This window comes from Lampetra fluviatilis, chromosome 71 (assembly GCF_964198595.1).
Source record: "Lampetra fluviatilis chromosome 71, kcLamFluv1.1, whole genome shotgun sequence".
NCBI lineage: Eukaryota > Metazoa > Chordata > Hyperoartia > Petromyzontiformes > Petromyzontidae > Lampetra > Lampetra fluviatilis.
This window is the reverse complement of record NC_136345.1, coordinates 3,982,757-4,004,757: the sequence shown is the minus strand read 5'-3', so window position 1 is coordinate 4,004,757 and position 22,001 is coordinate 3,982,757. Positions and strand designations below refer to the sequence as shown.

Below are 22,001 nucleotides of genomic sequence, written 5' to 3'. Positions count from 1 at the left end.
CCACCCACACTTACCAACTCACCCACCCTAACCCACCCACACCCACACTAACCCAGACCCACCCACACTAACCCATCCACACTCACTCACCTACCCACTCATTCACCCACTAACCCACCCACAGTTATCAACTCACCCACTCACCCACCCACACTCACCCACTCACCCATACTCACCCACCCACCCTAACCCAGACCCACCCACACTCACCTACCCACTAACCCACCCACACTTACCAACTCACCCACCCACCCACTCACCCACCCACCCACCCACTCACTCACTCACCCACCCACTCACTCACTCACCCACCCACCCACCCACTCACCCACCCACCCACTCACCCACCCACTCACTCACCCACCCACCCACCCACTCACCCACCCACCCACTCACCCACCCACCCACCCACTCACCCACCCACCCACCCACTCACCCACCCACCCACTCACCCACCCACCCACCCACTCACCCACCCAACCACCCACCCACCCACACTCATCCACCCACACTAACCCAGACCCATCCACCCACTCTCGCCCACTAACCAACCCACTCATTCACTCATTCACCCACCAACCCACTCACTCACTCTCTCTATAACAGGCACAGAACACAAACTCCACACCCACTCACTCTGGTGGTGGTAGTGATGATGATGGTACTAGTGATGGTAGTAGTGATGATGGTAGTGATGTTGGTGGTAGTGGTGATGTTGGTGATAGTGTAGTGACAGAGAAAGGTCACTACTGTGTCGGCCCGTACGAAGGCTGGGGGCCCCAAGGGGGTGCCTGGGGGGTCACGTGGTGGAGGGATCCGGACCCTCCCAGAGGTGGGGGAAGTGAGGCGTGTCCTGGGAAGGGAGGCGTGGCCTGAAGAGAGCCAGCCACGCCGGGGCGGAGCCAGCCACGCCAAACCAAATATAAGCGTGGTGTGAATGCAGAGCGAGGCTGCTGTTGGACTGTACTCCAAGGTGAAGACATCTTCGGTCGTCAAGTCCCGAGTCGTCGTCCTGGGCCAGGCAGGCCGTTGCCTGCCTGGTCCAGTCTGTGTCGTGTTCCAGAATGTTAGTGAGTTGAGGAAGGTGGTCACCACCTCATGTAGAGTGTTATATTACTTACCGTTTAATAAATAGTGTTGCCTCCAAGTTGCGTGTGTGTGCACCTAATTCGGTCTTACTACAATAGTGGTAGGGTTGGTGGTGGTAGTTGTGTATGCCTGAACGGTGATTTGGTGAATAAGTCAACTCATTTGGTGAACACCTGATCTGTGATTTGGTGAACACCTGATCTGTGATTGGGTGAGGAATCGAACTGTGATTGGGTGAGGAATTTAACTGATTGGGTGAGGAATTGAACTGTGATTGGGTGAGGAATCAAACTGTGATTGGGTGAGGAATCGAACTGTGATTGGGTGAGGAATTGAACTGATTGGGTGAGGAATTTAACTGATTGGGTGAGGAATTTAACTGTGATTGGGTGAGGAATCAAACTGTGATTGGGTGAGGAATCGAACTGTGATTGGGTGAGGAATTTAACTGATTGGGTGAGGAATCGAACTGTGATTGGGTGATGAATCGAACTGTGATTGGGTGAGGAATCAAACTGTGATTGGGTGAGGAATCGAACTGTGATTGGGTGAGGAATCGAACTGTGATTGGGTGAGGAATCGAACTGTGATTGGGTGAGGAATCAAACTGTGATTGGGTGAGGAATCGAACTGTGATTTGGTGATGAATCGAACTGTGATTGGGTGAAGAATCGAACTGTGATTGGGTGAGGAATCGAACTGTGATTGGGTGAGGAATCGAACTGTGATTGGGTGAGGAATCGAACTGTGATTGGGTGAGGAATCGAACTGTGATTGGGTGATGAATCGAACTGTGATTGGGTGAGGAATCGAACTGTGATTGGGTGAGGAATCGAACTGTGATTGGGTGAGGAATCAAACTGTGATTGGGTGAGGAATCGAACTGTGATTGGGTGATGAATCGAACTGTGATTGGGTGATGAATCGAACTGTGATTGGGTGAGGAATCGAACTGTGATTGGGTGATGAATCGAACTGTGATTGGGTGAGGAATCGAACTGTGATTGGGTGATGAATCGAACTGTGATTGGGTGAGGAATCGAACTGTGATTGGGTGAGGAATTGAACTGTGATTGGGTGATGAGCTGAACTGTGGAGAAACACCAAGCCTGTCCCACCCAATGATAGTCTTATAACCTAAGAGCTGAAGTATCGATACAGGGCTCACGATCGCATTGTGTGTCTGAGTCTACGAGGGTGTGTCTCTCTGTGTCTCTCTCAGGGGGTTCAAAAAGGGCCGTGTCAGATCTAAAACCTGGTCTCATCCCATACAGAACCCTAGTCTAATCCCATACAGACCTCAATCCCATACAGACCTCATCCCATACAGAACCCTAGACTAATCCCATACAGACCTCAATCCCATACAGACCTCATCCCATACAGAACTCAATCCCATACAGACCCCACGTCTCATCCCATACAGACCATAATCCCATACAGACCCCACGTCTCATCCCATACAGACGCTCATTCCCATACAGAACCCACGTCTCATCCCACAGACCTGATCCCATACAGAACCCACGTCTCATCCCATACAGACCTCATCCCATACAGAACCCTTGCCTGATCCTATACAGACCTCATCCCATACAGAACTCATTCCCATACAGAACCCTTGCCTGATCCTATACAGACCTCATCCCATACAGACGCTCATGCCCATACAGACCCCACGTCACATCCCATACAGACGCTCATCCCATACAGAACCCTAATCTCATCCCATACAGATGCTCATGCCCATACAGAACCCACGTCACATCCCATACAGAACTCATTCCCATACAGAACCCTTGCCTGATCCTATACAGACCTCATCCCATACAGAACTCATTCCCATACAGAACCCTTGCCTGATCCTATACAGACCTCATCCCATACAGACGCTCATGCCCATACAGACCCCACGTCACATCCCATACAGACGCTCATCCCATACAGAACCCTAATCTCATCCCATACAGATGCTCATGCCCATACAGAACCCACGTCACATCCCATACAGAACTCATTCCCATACAGAACCCTTGCCTGATCCTATACAGACCTCATCCCATACAGAACTCATTCCCATACAGAACCCTTGCCTGATCCCATACAGACCTGATCCCATACAGACGCTCATGCCCATACAGACCCCCACACACGTCACGTCCGCACACAGAATCCTCTCCACACAGTGTTAGTTTTCATCGTAAAATAAACCGAAGCTAAACAAACAAAAACGACACGCCCACGACACCCGAGACACCGACACACGTCCACTGTCAAAGCGAGTGGTTCCTACTAATTTCCTTTGCCGAAACCTTTCTCGCCTCGTCCCATATCCCATCCCATCTCTCTCTCTCTTTAAAACAAAAACAAAACGTAACACTGAGCCACAGCGAGCGTGGGGGACGATGAACAATGAAACCGGCACGGCCGTCACGACAAGTCTCCACCCCAAAAACGGCGGCCATCACAAGCCCAACCCTTCTTGTAGTGTACACGGGCGGCCATATTGGGTCCGGGGTGGTGGCGGCGGCCATCTTGGACAAGGGGGGTAGTCGGTGGTGGCCATCTTGGACAAGGGGTTTGTTGACGGTGGTGGCCATCTTGGACAAGGGGTTGTTTGAGGTGGCGGCCATCTTGGACAAGGGGTTTGTTGACGGTGGTGGCCATCTTGGACAAGGGGTTGTTTGAGGTGGCAGCCATCTTGGACAAGGGGTTGTTTGAGGTGGCCATCTTGAACAAGGGGGGTGTTTGAGGTGGCCATCTTGGACAAGGGGTTGTTTGAGGTGGCCATCTTGGACAAGGGGGTTGTCGGCGGTGGCCATCTTGGACAAGGGGGGGGGGGGGGTTAACGGCGGCCATCTTGAGTAATGTTGTCAACACGTCCTTCGGTCCTTGTGGCAGACATCTTAAATTGAAACCTAATGTCCTTAGAACTGCTTCTTGTGTTTAGTTTGTTGTCCTTCCCCCGCACCTCTGACTAGCGCGGTTGGCTACGTTCGGTGGCAAAAGAAGTTCAACGTACATTACATACAAGGTCGGCGGCCATCTTGCGCAAGGTCGGCGGCCATCTTGCGCGAAGTCGGCGGCCATCTTGCACAAGGTCGGCAGCCATCTTGAGCAAGGCAGCCATCTTGAGCAAGGTCAGCAGCCATCTTGCGCAAGGTCGGCGGCCATCTTGCGCAAGGTCGGCGGCCATCTTGCGCAAGGTCAACAGCCATCTTGCGCGAAGTCAGCGGCCATCTTGCGCAAGGCCTTGAGCGAGGTCGGCAGCCATCTTGCGCAAGTTCGTCAACAAACCCGACGGTCAGCTGGTGGGTGGCCATCTTCGCCGCTCATCTCATCACAAGGCGGCCATCTTACTTTTTTTTTCCCCCTCAGAGCCGGTTTGCTGGGGCAGCCGCCTTCAATGTCTTTTTACGAGTGGGGCGGCCATCTTGGTACAGGGGGGGGGGGGGTGCGGAGGTGGGGGGGGGGGGCATGATCGGCCCGTTCCGCTTTTTACTTTCGTCGGTTGGTCGGCCATCTTCTTCTTTAGCCGCCAATTGACGTTGAAAAATCACTCGCCTGATGGATCTCTCTCTCGCTCTCCCGCTCTCTCCATCTCTGCCTGTCCTGCCCGTGTGTGCGCTCACACCTGCCGCAGGGCTGCAACTTGTGCAGTTGTGATGTCAGCGGCACTGCCACCCTGCCACGCGGCGGGTGCCCAGATGCGTCCTGGGTAGGCCTCCTCCTCTAGGCCTGACAGTACCTGCGTACGCACAAGTGTTATCTGTGTGAGTCTCTGTGGGTCTCTGTGTGGTGGTGAGTGAATGGGTCTGTGGGTCTCTGTGTGGTGGTGAGTGAATGGGTCTCTGTGTCTCTGTGTGGTGAGTCTGTGGGTCTCTGTGTGGTGAGTCTGTGGGTCTCTGTGGTGAGTCTGTGGGTCTCTGTGTGGTGAGTCTGTGGGTCTCTGTGTGGTGAGTCTGTGGGTCTCTGTGTGGTGAGTCTGTGGGTCTCTGTGGTGAGTCTGTGGGTCTCTGTGGTGAGTCTACAGGTCTCTGTGTGGTTGAGTGCGTGGGGGTCTGTGTGGTGAGTCTGCGGGTCTCTGTGTGAGTCTGTGGGTCTCTGTGTGTGGGTCTCTGTGTCTCTGTGTGGTGAGTCTGTGGGTCTCTGTGTGGTGAGTCTGTGGGTCTCTGTGTGGTGAGTCTGCGGGTCTCTGTGTGAGTCTGCGGGTCTCTGTGTGAGTCTGTGGGTCTCTGTGTGTGGGTCTCTGTGTCTCTGTGTGGTGAGTCTGTGGGTCTCTGTGTGGTGAGTCTGTGGGTCTCTGTGGTGAGTCTACAGGTCTCTGTGTGGTTGAGTGTGTGGGGGTCTGTGTGGTGAGTCTGTGGGTCTCTGTGTGGTGAGTCTGTGGGTCTCTGTGTGAGTCTGTGGGTATCTGTGTGGTGAGTCTGTGGGTCTCTGTGTGGTGAGTCTGTGGGTCTCTGTGTGGTGAGCCTGTGGGTCTCTGTGTGGTGAGCCTGTGGGTCTCTGTGTGGTGAGTCTATGTGTCTCTGTGTGGTTGAGTGTGTGGGGGTCTGTGTGGTGAGTCTATGTGTCTCTGCATGGCAAGTCTGTGGGTCTCTGTGTGGTGAGTCTGTGGGTCTCTGTGTGGTGAGTCTGTGGGTCTCTGTGGTGAGTCTGTGGGTCTCTGTGGTGAGTCTACAGGTCTCTGTGTGGTTGAGTGTGTGGGGGTCTGTGTGGTGAGTCTGTGGGTCTCTGTGTGGTGAGTCTGTGGGTCTCTGTGTGGTGAGTCTGTGGGTCTCTGTGTGGTGAGTCTGTGGGTCTCTGTGTGGTGAGTCTGTGAGTCTCTGTGTGGTGAGTCTGTGGGTCTCTGTGTGGTGAGTCTGCGGGTCTCTGTGTGAGTCTGTGGGTCTCTGTGTGTGGGTCTCTGTGTCTCTGTGTGGTGAGTCTGTGGGTCTCTGTGTGGTGAGTCTGTGGGTCTCTGTGTGGTGAGTCTGTGCGCAAGTCTGTGCGTGAGTGTGTGTGTGAGTGTGCGTGAGTCTGTGTGAGTCTATGAGTCTGTGTGTGTGTGAGTCTGTGTGTGAGTCTGTGTGGTGAGTCTATGAGTCTCTGTGTGTGAGTCTGTGTGTGAGTCTGTGTGTGAGTCTGTACGTGAGTCTGTGTGAATCTATGAGTCTCTGTGTGTGCGAGTCTGTGTGTGAGTCTGTGTGGTGAGTCTCTGTGTGTGAGTCTGTGTGCGTGAGTCTGTGTGCGTGAGTGTGCGTGAGTGTGTGTGAGTCTGTGTGTGTGTGAGTCTGTGTGTGTGTGAGTCTGTGTGAGTCTATGAGTCTCTGTGTGCGTGAGTGTGTGCGTGATTGTGTGTGTGGTGAATCTGTGTGTGAGTCTCTGTGTGCGAGTCTCTGTGTGTATGAGTGTGTGTGAGTCTCTGTGCGTGAGTCTGTGTGTGAGTCTGTGTGAGTCTATGAGTCTCTGTGTGCGCGAGTGTGTGTGTGATTGTGTGTGTGGTGAATCTGTGTGTGAGTCTCTGTGTGCGAGTCTCTGTGTGTGTGAGTATGTGTGTGTGCGAGTCTCTGTGCGTGAGTCTGTGTGTGAGTCTGTGTGAGTCTATGAGTCTCTGTGTGATTGTGTGTGTGTGAGTCTCTGTGTGTGCGTGTGTGTGTGTGTGAGTCTATGGGTCTCTGTGTGGTGAGTCTGTGCGTGAGTCTATGGGTCTCTGTGTGGTGAGTCTGTGCGTGAGTCTATGGGTCTCTGTGTGTGAGTCTGTGTGAGTCTGTGTGTGTGAATCTGTGTCTGAGTCTCTGTGCGTGAGTGTGTGTGAGTCTGTGTGAGTCTATGAGTCTCTGTGTGTGAGTGAGTCTGTGTGTGCGTGTGTGTGTGTGAGTCTATGGGTCTCTGTGGTGAGTCTGTGTGTGAGTCTGTGTGTAAGTGTGTGTGAGTCTACGGGTCTCTGTGTGGTGAGTGTGTGCGTGAGTCTGTGTGTGAGTCTGTGTGTAAGTGTGTGTGAGTCTATGGGTCTCTGTGTGGTGAGTGTGTGCGTGAGTCTGTGGTGAGTCTGTGTGTGAGTGAGTGTGCGTGAGTCTGTGTTAGTACCTCGGCTCACCACTGTCAGTACATGGGAAAGTAAGTGGGTCCCGGAGCAGGGATGGGTGCTGGAATCTGCCCGGCGATTTGCCCCGTCAGCTGTCCCACACAGCACATCTCCTTAGCTGCGCACACACACACACACAGACACACACACAGACACACACACACACACACATGTAGCCTCAACAGACTGTTGGGGCAAGTGCTGTTAGTAGCGAGTAGCAGCAGCAGCAGCAGCGCCTATGAAGGCTACCGGCACTGTGGGACACACAGAGGGGGTGGGTAGTCAGCAGAGGTCGCAAACGGGTTTTGATTCCTTACCCGTACCCGGCCGCACCAGGGTCGCAAACGGGTACCCGTACCCGGCCGTACCCGTACCCTACCCGGCCGGGTACGGGTAGGGTACGGGTATCGGGTACCCGATTGCGACCTCTGGGATGAAGCCACGTTGCAGGCGCGGGTGGGTTGATTCTAGGAACTTGAATTGTGAGAAGAGACAAGACGTTGGGAAATGAGTGACAGACGGTGACTCAACAGTGACTCACGGCCTACCCGTACCCGTACCCGGCCGCACCAGGGTCGCAAACGGGTACCCGTACACACACGGTGTACACTGTGTGTGTGTGTGTACACTGTGTGTGTGTGTGTACACTGTGTGTGTGTGTGTACACTGTGTGTGTACACTGTGTGTGTGTGTGTACACTGTGTGTGTACACTGTGTGTGTGTGTACACTGTGTGTGTGTGTACACTGTGTGTGTGTGTACACTGTGTGTGTGTACACTGTGTGTGTACACTGTGTGTGTGTACACTGTGTGTGTGTACACTGTGTGTGTGTACACTGTGTGTGTGTACACTGTGTGTGTGTGTACACTGTGTGTGTGTGTGTACACTGTGTGCGCGTGTGTGTACACTGTGTGTACACTGTGTGTGTACACTGTGTGTGTACACTGTGTGTGTGTACACTGCGTGTGTACACTGCGTGTGTGTACACTGCGTGTGTGTGTACACTGTGTGTGTACACTGTGTGTGTACACTGTGTGTGTGTACATTGTGTGTGTGTACACTGTGTGTGTGTGTACACTGTGTGTGTGTACACTGTGTGTGTGTGTGTACACTGTGTGTGTACACTGTGTGTGTACACTGTGTGTGTACACTGTGTGTGTGTACACTGTGTGTGTGTGTACACTGTGTGTGTGTGTACACTGTGTGTGTGTGTACACTGTGTGTGTGTGTGCACTCACGGGACACCATGCCCTTGTTGCAGATGTTGCACACGTGCGTCGGCCTCTCGGCGTGCACCTTGAGGTGCTCTGGCAACTGTGAGGCGTTCAGCTGCTTGCCGCACACATGACAAGCCACCTTCTCCTCGTGGCGCCCCATGTGGGAGCGCAGGCGGTCCTTCGTGGCAAACGCAGCCTCGCACGACTGGAGCACGGACACGAGAGCACGGGGGTGATATGGACAGGCTGGTACCAACACCATCATCACCATCATTAACACCATTCAACATCATCAACATCATCACCACCATCACCACTACATAGACAACGACATCAACAAGAACACAGGGGCGATATGGACAGGCTGGTACCAACACTATCACCACCATCACCACCATTCAACACCATCAACACCATCATCATCACCACCACCACCACATAGACAACCACATCAACAAGACCACAAAGGCGATATGCACAGGCTGGTACCAACACTATCACCATCACCACCATCACCACCATCACAACCATCACCACCATCACCACCATCACCACCATCACCATCACCACCGTCACCACCACCGTCACCACCACCGTCACCACCACCGTCACCACCACCGTCACCACCACCGTCACCACCACCGTCACCACCACCGTCACCACCACCGTCACCACCACCGTCACCACCATCACCATCACCACCACCACCACCGTCACCGTCACCGTCACCGTCACCACCATCACCATCACCACCACCACCACCACCACCATCACCACCATCACCACCATCACCACCATCACCACCATCACCACCATCACCACCATCACCACCATCATCACCATCATCACCACCACAGACATCGACAACATCACCACCATCACCACCACCACAGACATCGTCAACATCACCACCACCACCACCACCACAGACATCGACAACATCACCACCACCACCACCACAGACATCGACAACATCACCACCACCACAGACATCGTCAACACCACCACCACAGACATCGACAACATCACCACCACCACCACCACAGACATCGTCAACATCACCACCACCACCACCACCACAGACATCGACAACATCACCACCACCACCACAGACATCGACAACATCACCACCACCACAGACATCGTCACCACCACCACCACCACCACCACAGACATCGTCACCACCACCACCACAGACATCGTACCACCACCACCACCACCACCACAGACATTGACAACATCACCACCACCACAGACAACATCATCATCACCACCACCACAGACATCAACAACACCACCACCACCACCATCGTCAACATCACCACCACCACCACCACCACAGACATCGTCAACACCACCACCACCACCACAGACAACATCATCAACATCACCACCACCACCACCACAGACATCAACAACACCACCACCATCGTCAACATCACCACCACCACCACAGACATCGACAACATCACCACCACCACCACAGACATCGTCAACATCACCACCACCACAGACATTGACAACATCACCACCACCACAGACAACATCATCATCACCACCACCACAGACATCAACAACACCACCACCACCATCGTCAACATCACCACCACCACCACCACCACAGACATCGTCAACACCACCACCACCACCACCACAGACATCGTCAACATCACCACCACCACCACCACCACCACAGACATCGTCAACATCACCACCACCACCACAGACATCGACAACATCACCACCACCACCACCACAGACATCGACAACATCACCACCACCACCACCACAGACATCGACAACATCACCACCACCACCACCACCACAGACATCGACAACATCACCACCACCACAGACATCGACAACATCACCACCACCACAGACATCGTCAACATCACCACCACCACCACCACCACCACCACAGACATCGACAACATCACCACCACCACCACAGACATCGACAACATCACCACCACCACAGACATCGTCACCACCACCACCACCACCACAGACATCGTCACCACCACCACCACCACCACCACAGACATCGTCACCACCACCACCACAGACATCGTCACCACCACCACCACCACCACCACAGACATTGACAACATCACCACCACCACAGACAACATCATCATCACCACCACCACAGACATCAACAACACCACCACCACCACCATCGTCAACATCACCACCACCACCACCACCACAGACATCGTCAACACCACCACCACCACCACCACAGACATCAACAACACCACCACCATCGTCAACATCACCACCACCACCACAGACATCGACAACATCACCACCACCACCACCACCACAGACATCGTCAACATCACCACCACCACAGACATTGACAACATCACCACCACCACAGACATTGACAACATCACCACCACCACCACCACAGACATCGTCAACACCGTCGACATCACACACACGACTGACACGACCACCACAAGGAAAGAGCGAGTGGCGAGGGGTGTGTGGGGTGTGTGGGGTGTGTGGGGTGTGTGGGGTGTGTGGGGTGGGTGGGGTGGGTGGGGTGTGTGGGGTGTGTGGGGTGTGTGGGGTGGGTGGGGTGTGTGGGGTGTGTGGGGTGTGTGGGGTGTGTGGGGTGTGTGGGGTGTGAGGGGTGTGTGGGGTGTGTGGGGTGTGTGTGTCTCACCTGGCACTTGTAGGGTCTCTCCATGGTGTGCACTTGCCTGACGTGGTTATTGAGGTGGTCGGGTCTGTGGGGTGGGGTGGGGTGGGACACACACGCAGAGACACACACACACACGCACAAAGACAAACAGACACACACACACACACACGCAGACGCACACACACACAGAGACACACACACACACAAAGACAAACAGGCACACACACGCAGACGAACACACACACACAAAGACAAACAGGCACACACACACAGAGACACACACACACAAAGACAAACAGGCACACACACGCAGACGAACACACACACAAAGACAAACAGGCACACACACACACACAGAGACACACACACACAAAGACAAACAGGCACACACACACGCAGAGACACACAAACACACGCAGACGCGCGCACACACACAAAGACAAACAGGCACACACACACGCAGAGACACACACACACACACAAACAGACACACACACAGACACACACACACACACACAAAAAGACAAACAGGCACACACGGACAAATAGACGCACGCACGGACAACGGAGAACAGGCACACACGGATGTACAAAGCGCTCACACACACAGAGACAAAGACAACCAGACACACACAAACACACGGGCACAGACAAGACACACAGACGCTCACACAGAACGAGACACACACAACAACAACACAGACACACGCAGTGACGCGGACAGATACACAGACACACACACACACACAGAAAGCCACAAAGACACGCACAGACACATGTACACCGACACGCGTGCACACACACGGGCACACTCACACTTAAACACACACACACAAATATATGAAGAAACGCACACACGTACACACACACACACACGCACAATTAAAACACTTCAACACAACGCACGGACACACGCAGTTACACACACACACACGTACGTACGCACACACTCACACAGAGACACACACACAGAAGTACGCTCACGCACGCACGCACGCACAAAGACGTACACAGACACACATGCACACATATTATATTATAAGTAAACAATAGATATTTAAATATCACTGTAATCAGCGCGCGTGTTGGTGTACACATGCATGTGTGTGTGTGTGTGGGCCTCCCCTAGGTCGACTCAGCCTCAAATAAGCACCTGATGCGGTGCGCATTAACCATCGCAACTGGGCAGACAAAGGCGGCTGGGCATGGCGTTGCTACTCGCTACTTAACAGACACTTGCCCCTACAGTCTTGCTAAGGCTACACGGGGGATCTTTGCCTATGTACACGTGCATGAGGGGAGCGGTGGCGCAGTGGTTAGCGGTGCACTGCGCTACTTTGAACACCCGAGTTTCGATTCCCGCTCACGGTCACCAACACAAAGTGGTGACCGATCGCGCAGCTTCTCCTACGTACCCAGCCGGGTATCGGGTAGGGTACGGGTATCGGGTAGGGTACGGGTATCGGGTAGGGTACGGGTATCGGGTAGGGTAGGGGTATCGGGTAGGGTACGGGTATCGGGTAGGGTATCGGGTAGGGTACGGGTATCGGGTAGGGTACGGGTAGGGTACGGGTATCGGGTAGGGGTATCGGGTAGGGTACGGGTATCGGGTAGAGTACGGGTATCGGGTAGGGTACGGGTACCGGGTAGGGTACGGGTACCGGGTAGGGTACGGGTACCGGGTAGGGTACGGGTACCGGGTAGGGTACGGGTACCGGGTAGGGTACGGGTATCTGGTAGGGTACGGGTATCGGGTAGGGTACGGGTATCGGGTAGGGTACGGGTATCGGGTAGGGTACGGGTATCTGGTAAGGTACGGGTATCTGGTAGGGTACGGGTATCGGGTAGGGTACGGCTATCGGGTAGGGTACAAGTAGGGTACGGGTATCGGGTAGGGTACGGGTATCGGGTAGGGTACGGGTATCGGGTAGGGAACGGGTATCGGGTAGGGTACGGGTATCGGGTAGGGTACGGGTATCTGGTAGGGTACGGGTATCTGGTAGGGTACGGGTATCGGGTAGGGTACGGGTATCGGGTAGGGTACGGGTATCGGGTACCGGGTAAGGTACGGGTATCGGGTAGGGGTAGGGTACGGGTATCGGGTAGGGTACGGGTATCGGGTAGGGTACGGGTATTTGGTAGGGTACGGGTATCGGGTAGGGTACGGGTATCGGGTACCCGATTGCGACCTCTGGGATGAAGCCACGTTGCAGGCGCGGGTGGGTTGATTCTAGGAACTTGAATTGTGAGAAGAGACAAGACGTTGGGAAATGAGTGACAATCGGCGACTCACCAGTGACTCACGGCCTACCCGTACCCGTACCCGGCCGCACCAGGGTCGCAAACGGGTACCCGTACCCGGCTGGGTACGGGTAGCCGGGTGTGCAATGTTTGTGCATGCGAGTGTACGTACGTACGTACGTGTGTATGTACATGTGTATTTGTGTGTGTGTGTGTTCACATTCATATGTATACATGTGCGTGCGTGTGTGTGTGACATCATAGGGGTTCAGTGTGAATGACCGAGACTCAAGAGCCAGCCTAAGGCACCTATCAATATCTTAGGGGTTCAGTGTTAATGACTGAGGCACCTATCAATATCTTAGGGGTTCAGTGTTAATGACTGAGGCACCTATCAATATCTTAGGGGTTCAGTGTTAATGACTGAGGCACCTATCAATATCTTAGGGGTTCAGTGTTAATGACTGAGGCACCTATCAATATCTTAGGGGTTCAGTGTTAATGACTGAGGCACCTATCAATATCTTAGGGGTTCAGTGTTAATGACTGAGGCACCTATCGATATCTTAGGGGTTCAGCGTTAAAGACTGAGAGGTTCATAGAGCCAGCCTAAGGCACCTCTAAATGAGCGAATCATCACCCTAACCAGCCAATGAATGCCCTAACTAATAATCACCCTGACCAGCCAATGAATGATCTAACTAATAATCACCCTAACCAGCCAATGAATGCCCTAACTAATAATCACCCTGACCAGCCAATGAATGATCTAACTAATAATCACCCTAACCAGCCAATGAATGATCTAACTAATAATCACCCTGACCAGCCAATGAATGATCTAACTAATCATCACCCTAACCAGCCAATGAATGATCTAACTAATAATCACCCTAACCAGCCAATGAATGATCTAACTAATAATCACCCTAACCAGCCAATGAATGATCTAACTAATAATCACCCTAACCAGCCAATGACTGATCTAACTAATCATCACCCTAACCAGCCAATGAATGATCTAACTAATCATCACCCTGACCAGCCAATGAATGATCTAACTAATAATCACCCTAACCAGCCAATGAATGATCTAACTAATAATCACCCTGACCAGCCAATGAATGATCTAACTAATAATCACCCTAACCAGCCAATGAATGATCTAACTAATAATCACCCTAACCAGCCAATGAATGATCTAACTAATAATCACCCTGACCAGCCAATGAATGATCTAACTAATAATCACCCTAACCAGCCAATGAATGATCTAACTAATAATCACCCTAACCAGCCAATGACTGATCTAACTAATCATCACCCTAACCAGCCAATGAATGATCTAACTAATCATCACCCTGACCAGCCAATGAATGATCTAACTAATAATCACCCTAACCAGCCAATGAATGATCTAACTAATAATCACCCTGACCAGCCAATGAATGATCTAACTAATAATCACCCTGACCAGCCAATGAATGCCCTAACTAATAATCACCCTGACCAGCCAAAGACTGCCGTAACGATTGCCCTAACCAGCTATGCGGTGCCCTATACGAGCCAATCGACTCCCCTTACCGACGATTGCCCTGTGACTTCTTGAACATCGCCCGACCCAGCTAGCAAGTGCCCCCCGCTAACCCGCTCACACATCTGCCCCAACTAGCGATTGCCCTGACTTTCCACAACTCACTATGAGACGTCTCTTTTAGCAGTGGCAAAATATAGTAGTAGGTTTTCAACCCTTTTAAACTGGTACAAAACTGACACCTTTATTCAAGGCATCATGTTTGCAATGACCACGACACAAGCAGTCAAAAAAGCAAACAAAAAGAAGCAACTCTGATAATGATGATAATGATATGCACTGTCCTTGAAGTTGATTGGTCCACACCCGAGATGGCTTTCTTTAGAGCCGAGTAGGACTTCAAGGACAGTGCATATTATTATTATCATTATCATCCTAGTCCTACTAGTCTGATAATGTTGTGTTGTGGTTATTGCAAACATGATACCTTGAATAAAGGTGTCAGTTTTGTACCAGTTGAAAGGGTAAAACCCTATTACTATATTTTGCTACTGGTAAAGGAGATGTCTCATAGTGTAAATGCTTAACCCCGAGCTCTCAAAGACTCTGATGGTGCATTGTCTTTGAGTTGTGCGCCTTTTGGCGTCATCTGGTCCAACACCATGTGAGACTAGGCTCTAAGAAAAGCTGTCTCGGGTGTGGACCAATCAACTTCAAGGACAGTGCATATTATTATCATCATTATCAGAGTTGCTTCTTTTTGTTTGCTTTTTTGACTGCTTGTGTTGTGGTTATTGCAAACATGATGCCTTGAATAAAGGTGTCAGTTTTGTACCAGTTTAAAAGGGTCAAAACCTACCACTATATTTCCGCAACTCGCCGACGATCGCCCTCGTGTAACGAAGCCAGCGATCGCCCCTCACGAACGAGCAATGTGCTCCTCATCCGACGGCTGCCCCCCTCAACCAGGCTAATGAGTGGTTCAGGCATCTGGCTAATTAGCTAAGCTAGCTAAAACCACCCCTCCCCCCCCCCCCCTTAACTAGCGGGACTACCCTCCCCTAGCGGCCCTAACCGGCTATCGTGGCGCTGTGAGGGGGGCAAGGGGGGGGCCAGCCACCCCACTCCCCTCCCCGTGGCGGTGTGTGGGTTTTGGGTGGGTTCACACGGGCCGTACTTACAGGCAGAGTAGGGGGGGTGGGTGGGTAGGTAGGTAGGGGAGAGGTACGGACGTCCAGGCAAGGCCGAGATCACAGGGAGGGAGGGAGGGAGGGGGGCGGGGTGAGAAGAGAAAAAGAGTTCAAGATTCCATTAGTTGCAGCGAACGGCGAAATCCTGTCGCGTTCGTGGCCGTAAACTTTTACTTTAGCAGGTCACCATGAACACCACTTTCACTTGAGTATCGTATAACCGCCCGCCCGCCCGCCACCCACCCACAAGCGCACAGCATTTCGGGGGGCCAAATCAAATTAACCTCACCCGCCCGCCCGCCACACCACCCCTACACCCCCCCTCTACCTCCTCCTCCACCACCCACACCCCTACCACCACCACCAACCACAACCCGGCACACTAGCTGGATCTATTTCGATTTAAGTTGCTGCGGCGCCATATTATTAACATTCCTTCCCTTTATTAATTCTAACCTTACTCCCTCCCTTTGATGCTGCTAATCCTGCATAAGGCACGGGCATAATGACCCTAAACCCCTCGCCAAAACCTCCTACGCATTTCACAAGTAGTACTAATCGCATATCTGCATTTCCCATAAATATGCTAAATTCCTCTTGATATGCAGATTATTCTGTCAAGGCGCCCTTCCCCCCTCCACCCCAGCATAAATAGTCGCTCCAAGCCTGGGGCGTGCCATTCAGACTCAGCCTTCTCGACAGACCTGTTCTCCACCTGAAGACGGCTGCTTGCGTTGCGGCCGAAACGTCGTGAGAATTATTGAATGTTTTATTTTTTTTATTATTTTCCTTCTACGCGACGACTTTACCGGCAGATACCAAGACGATAGCTGGATCGAATTCCCCGTGTCCGAAACATCGGGGAGGAGAACCTTCGCATAGTCGGCTTCGCGATGAAATTTCGGCCGCTATGCAGGGCTTCAAGTGGAGGTGATTGGGAGCTTACACCTGGTGACAATGAAGATTTGTATCAGGTTGTTTTGCAGCGATTCGTTCTTTGACTTTCTATATATTTTTCACCCTCCCGCTCGCCCGCCCTGTCGTGGTCGTTTTGTACATCGAATGTCGTAACTTTCTGAGCTCCGTGCCCTCTACTGGATATGTGGATGAAAGAGCTTTATAGATCATCAGATTCATTCTGGTTTAACCAACGTCCTGATTCTGTGAATGCTGGAATGTTCTGACCTCATACTGGATATGTAGATGAAAGAGCTTTATAGATTATCAGATTCATTCTGGATTGATCAACGTCCTGATTCTGTGAATGCTGGAATGTTCTGACCTCATACTGGATATGTAGATTAAAGAGCTTTATAGATTATCAGATTCATTCTGGATTGATCAACGTTCTGAGTCTGTGAATGCTGGAATGTTCTGACCTCATACTGGATATGTAGATGAAAGAGCTTTATAGATTATCAGATTCATTCTGGATTGATCAACGTTCTGATTCTGTGAATGCTGGAATGTTCTGACCTCATACTGGATATGTAGATGAAAGAGCTTTATAGATCATCAAATTCATTCTGGATTGATCAACGTTCTGATTCTGTGAATGCTGGAATGATCTGACCTCATACTGGATATGTAGATTAAAGAGATTTATAGATTATCAGATTCATTCTGGATTAATCAACGTTCTGATTCTGTGAATGCTGGAAAGTTCTGACCTCATACTGGATATGTAGATGAAAGAGCTTTATAGATCATCAGATTCATTCTGGATTAATCAACGTCCTGATTCTGTGAATGCTGGAATGTTCTAACTTCATACTGGATATGTAGATGAAAGAGCTTTATAGATCATCAGATTCATTCTGGATTGATCAACGTTCTGATTCTGTGAATGCTGGAATGTTCTGACCTCATACTGGATATGTAGATGAAAGAGCTTTATAGATCATCAGATTCATTCTGGTTTAATCAACGTCCTGATTCTGTGAATGCTGGAATGTTCTAACTTCATACTGGATATGTAGATGAAAGAGCTTTATAGATCATCAGATTCATTCTGGATTAACCAACGTCCTGATTCTGTGAATGCTGGAATGATCTGACCTCATACTGGATATGTAGATGAAAGAGCTTCATAGATCATCAAATTCATTCTGGATTGATCAACGTTCTGATTCTGTGAATGCTGGAATGATCTGACCTCATACTGGATATGTAGATGAAAGAGCTTTATAGATCATCAGATTCATTCTGGATTAACCAACGTCCTGATTCTGTGAATGCTGGAATGATCTGACCTCATACTGGATATGTAGATGAAAGAGCTTCATAGATCATCAAATTCATTCTGGATTGATCAACGTTCTGATTCTGTGAATGCTGGAATGTTCTAACTTCATACTGGATATGTAGATGAAAGAGCTTCATAGATCATCAGATTCATTCTGGATTAACCAACGTTCTGACTCTGTGAATGCTGGAATGATCTGACCTCATACTGGATATGTAGATGAAAGAGCTTCATAGATCATCAGATTCATTCTGGATTGATCAACGTTCTGAGTCTGTGAATGCTGGAATGTTCTAACTTCATACTGGATATGTAGATGAAAGAGCTTCATAGATCATCAGATTCATTCTGGATTGATCAACGTTCTGATTCTGTGAATGCTGGAATGATCTGACCTCATACTGGATATGTAGATGAAAGAGCTTCATAGATCATCAAATTCATTCTGGATTAACCAACGTTCTGATTCTGTGAATGCTGGAATGATCTGACCTCATACTGGATATGTAGATGAAAGAGCTTTATAGATCATCAGATTCATTCTGGATTGATCAACGTTCTGATTCTGTGAATGCTGGAATGATCTGACCTCATACTGGATATGTAGAGTAAATAGCTTCATAGATCATCAGATTCATTCTGGATTGATCAACGTTCTGATTCTGTGAATGCTGGAATGATCTGACCTCATACTGGATATGTAGATTAAATAGCTTCATAGATCATCAGATTCATTCTGGATTAATCAACTTTCTGAGTCTGTGAATGCTGGAATGATCTGACCTCATACTGGATATGTAGATGAAAGAGCTTTATAGATCATCAGATTCATTCTGGATTAACCAACGTTCTGATTCTGTGAATGCTGGAATGTTCTAACTTCATACTGGATATGTAGATGAAAGAGCTTTATAGATTATCAGATTCATTCTGGATTAATCAACGTTCTGACTCTGTGAATGCTGGAATGTTCTGACCTCATACTGGATATGTAGATGAAAGAGCTTTATAGATTATCAGATTCATTCTGGATTAATCAACGTTCTGATTCTTTGAATGCTGGAATGTTCTAACTTCATACTGGATATGTAGATGAAAGAGCTTTATAGATCATCAGATTCATTCTGGATTGATCAACGTCCTGAGTCTGTGAATGCTGGAATGTTCTAACTTCATACTGGATATGTAGATTAAAGAGCTTCATAGATGATCAGATTCATTCTGGATTAACCAACGTTCTGATTCTGTGAATGCTGGAATGTTCTGACCTCATACTGGATATGTAGATTAAAGAGCTTTATAGATCATCAGATTCATTCTGGATTGATCAACGTCCTGATTCTGTGAATGCTGGAATGATCTGACCTCATACTGGATATGTAGATGAAAGAGCTTTATAGATTATCAGATTCATTCTGGATTGATCAACGTTCTGAGTCTGTGAATGCTGGAATGTTCTAACTTCATACTGGATATGTAGATCAAAGAGCTTTATAGATCATCAGATTCATTCTGGATTAATCAACGTTCTGAGTCTGTTTTGTGAATGTTGTCAAAATGTACTGACCTCACACACACTGCACTGGATTTCTGTGGATAAAATAACTTTATAGGATCATCAGATTCATCCTGGAAAATCAATATTCTGATTCTTTATTGTGAATGTCTGTGGATAAAAGCGCTTCACAGATCATCAGATTCATCCTGCTAAATCAATATTCCGATTCTGTCTGTAGCATGAAGGGGGGGGGGGCAAGCAATGACAACTTCAACTTCCACTGTCTTCTTGGTTTTTTCGGTAAAGTCGTCACGTAGAATGGAAGTAATAAAATAATAAAACTAAAACATCAGAAAATACAATTCTCACGACGTTTCGGCCACAACGCAAGCAGCCGTCCTCAGGTGAAGAACAGGTCTGTCGGAAAGACAGCGTCTGAATGAACAGGTCTGTCGGAAAGACAGCGTCTGAATGAACAGGTCTGTCGGGAAGACAGCGTCTGAATGAACAGGTCTGTCGGGAAGACAGCGTCTGAATGAACAGGTCTGTCGGAAAGACAGCGTCTGGATGAACAGGTCTGTCGGAAAGACAGCGTCTGAATGAACAGGTCTGTCGGAAAGACAGCGTCTGCATGAACAGGTCTGTCGGAAAGACAGCGTCTGAATGAACAGGTCTGTCGGAAAGACAGCGTCTGAATGAACAGGTCTGTCGGAAAGACAGCATCTGAATGACACACCCCAGGCTTGGAGCGTCTATTTAAGCTGGGTTGGAGGGGGAAGAGCGCCTTGACAAAATAATTTGCATATCAAGAGGAATTTAGCTTATTTAATTATTTTGTCAAGGCACTCTTCCCCCTCCATCTCAGCTTAAATAGACGCTCCAAGCCTGGGGTGTGTCATTCAGACGCTGTCTCCCCGACAGACCTGTTCTTCACCTGAGGACGGCTGCTTGCGTTGTGGCCGAAACGTCGTGAGAATTGTATTTTATGTTTTAGTTTTATTATTTTATTATTTCCATTCTACGTGATGACTTCACCGAAAGAACCAAGAAGATGAATGCCTGCAGTCACGAAAGCTTTACATCGAAATATAATTTATTTCTTTCAATGATTGCTGAGCCAGAATCCATTAAATATACGCTGCCAAGCTTGCTGGTGCTCATTCAGACGCTGTCTCCCCGACAGACCTGTTCTTCACCTGAGGACGGCTGCTTGCGTTGTGGCCGAAACGTCGTGAGAATTGTATTTTATTAAGTAAAATTTTTATTATTTCATTAGTTCCATTCTACGCGACGACTTCACCGAAAGAACCAAGAAGATGAATCCCCGCAGTCACGAAAGCTTTAAATCAAAATTCAACTTCCACTGTGTAGAAAAGCACAATTGACGCCACCAGCATCGCACAACGCTGCCGATTCTCGCAGACGATCATCCGGATCGGACCGCAACGCCCTTGCGAGCGATCGCGTGGCTGGGACAAATAACTGGGCAACGTTGGTCAGAGAATAATCAACGTTTGTTGGGTGAGATCGTGTTATTTACAAATGTGTTGTAAACCTTTACACTATGAGATCTCTTTTAGCAGTGGCAAAATATAGTAGTAGGTTTTTACCCTTTTAAACTGGTACAAAACTGACACCTTTATTCAAGGCATCATGTTTGCAATAACCTGTCATTGCCTGTTATTGCAAACATGATGCCTTGAATAAAGGTGTCAGTTTTGTACCAGTTTAAAAGGGTAAAAACCTACTACTATGTTTTGCCACTGGTAAAAGAGATCTCATAGTGTAAAGGTTTACAACACAGGTTATTGCAAACATGATGCCTTGAATAAAGGTGTCAGTTTTGTACCAGTTTAAAAGGGTAAAAACCTACTACTATGTGTTGTAAACCCTCCACCACCCGACACGCTTGGGAGATCATCTCTGCCCGGTGCCTTTCCTGGTCTCAGACTCCGGATCGCCTTCAGTACTTCCTCCACAGATGGCACCTCAGCCAGCCACTCACAGTGGTGGCTACTTGCGCCAATATTTGAGGCACCACAGCCCCTAGCAGGGTCATCGCCCCCCACCCTGCCGCATGATGTTGTCGATCCATAATAAAGGTTAGATCGCGACACGGCCAATCAATATAAAATGTGTCGCGTTGACAAAATAGTTCACTGCTTTAGCCCACCGGTGTGTTGATGATGAGTGAAACCACAACATCTACAATTTGTTTAGTACGACGACGTTTTCGCTGGTAATTGCATCCAGCATCATCGGGT

General features: G+C 49.7%; 1 protein-coding gene across 1 annotated transcript in view; it reads right to left on the bottom strand.

The window, feature by feature from the left end:
• Positions 1-508: 508 nt before the first annotated feature.
• The window catches only part of LOC144952930 (POZ-, AT hook-, and zinc finger-containing protein 1-like), a 48,644-nt gene continuing 27,151 nt past the window's right edge, over positions 509-22,001 (bottom strand). The window contains 4 exon segments of the mRNA XM_078883403.1: positions 509-4,837; positions 7,159-7,274; positions 8,395-8,578; positions 11,051-11,114. Of these exon segments, the coding sequence (XP_078739529.1) occupies positions 7,174-7,274; positions 8,395-8,578; positions 11,051-11,114 (349 nt within the window). The 3' untranslated portion in view covers positions 509-4,837; positions 7,159-7,173.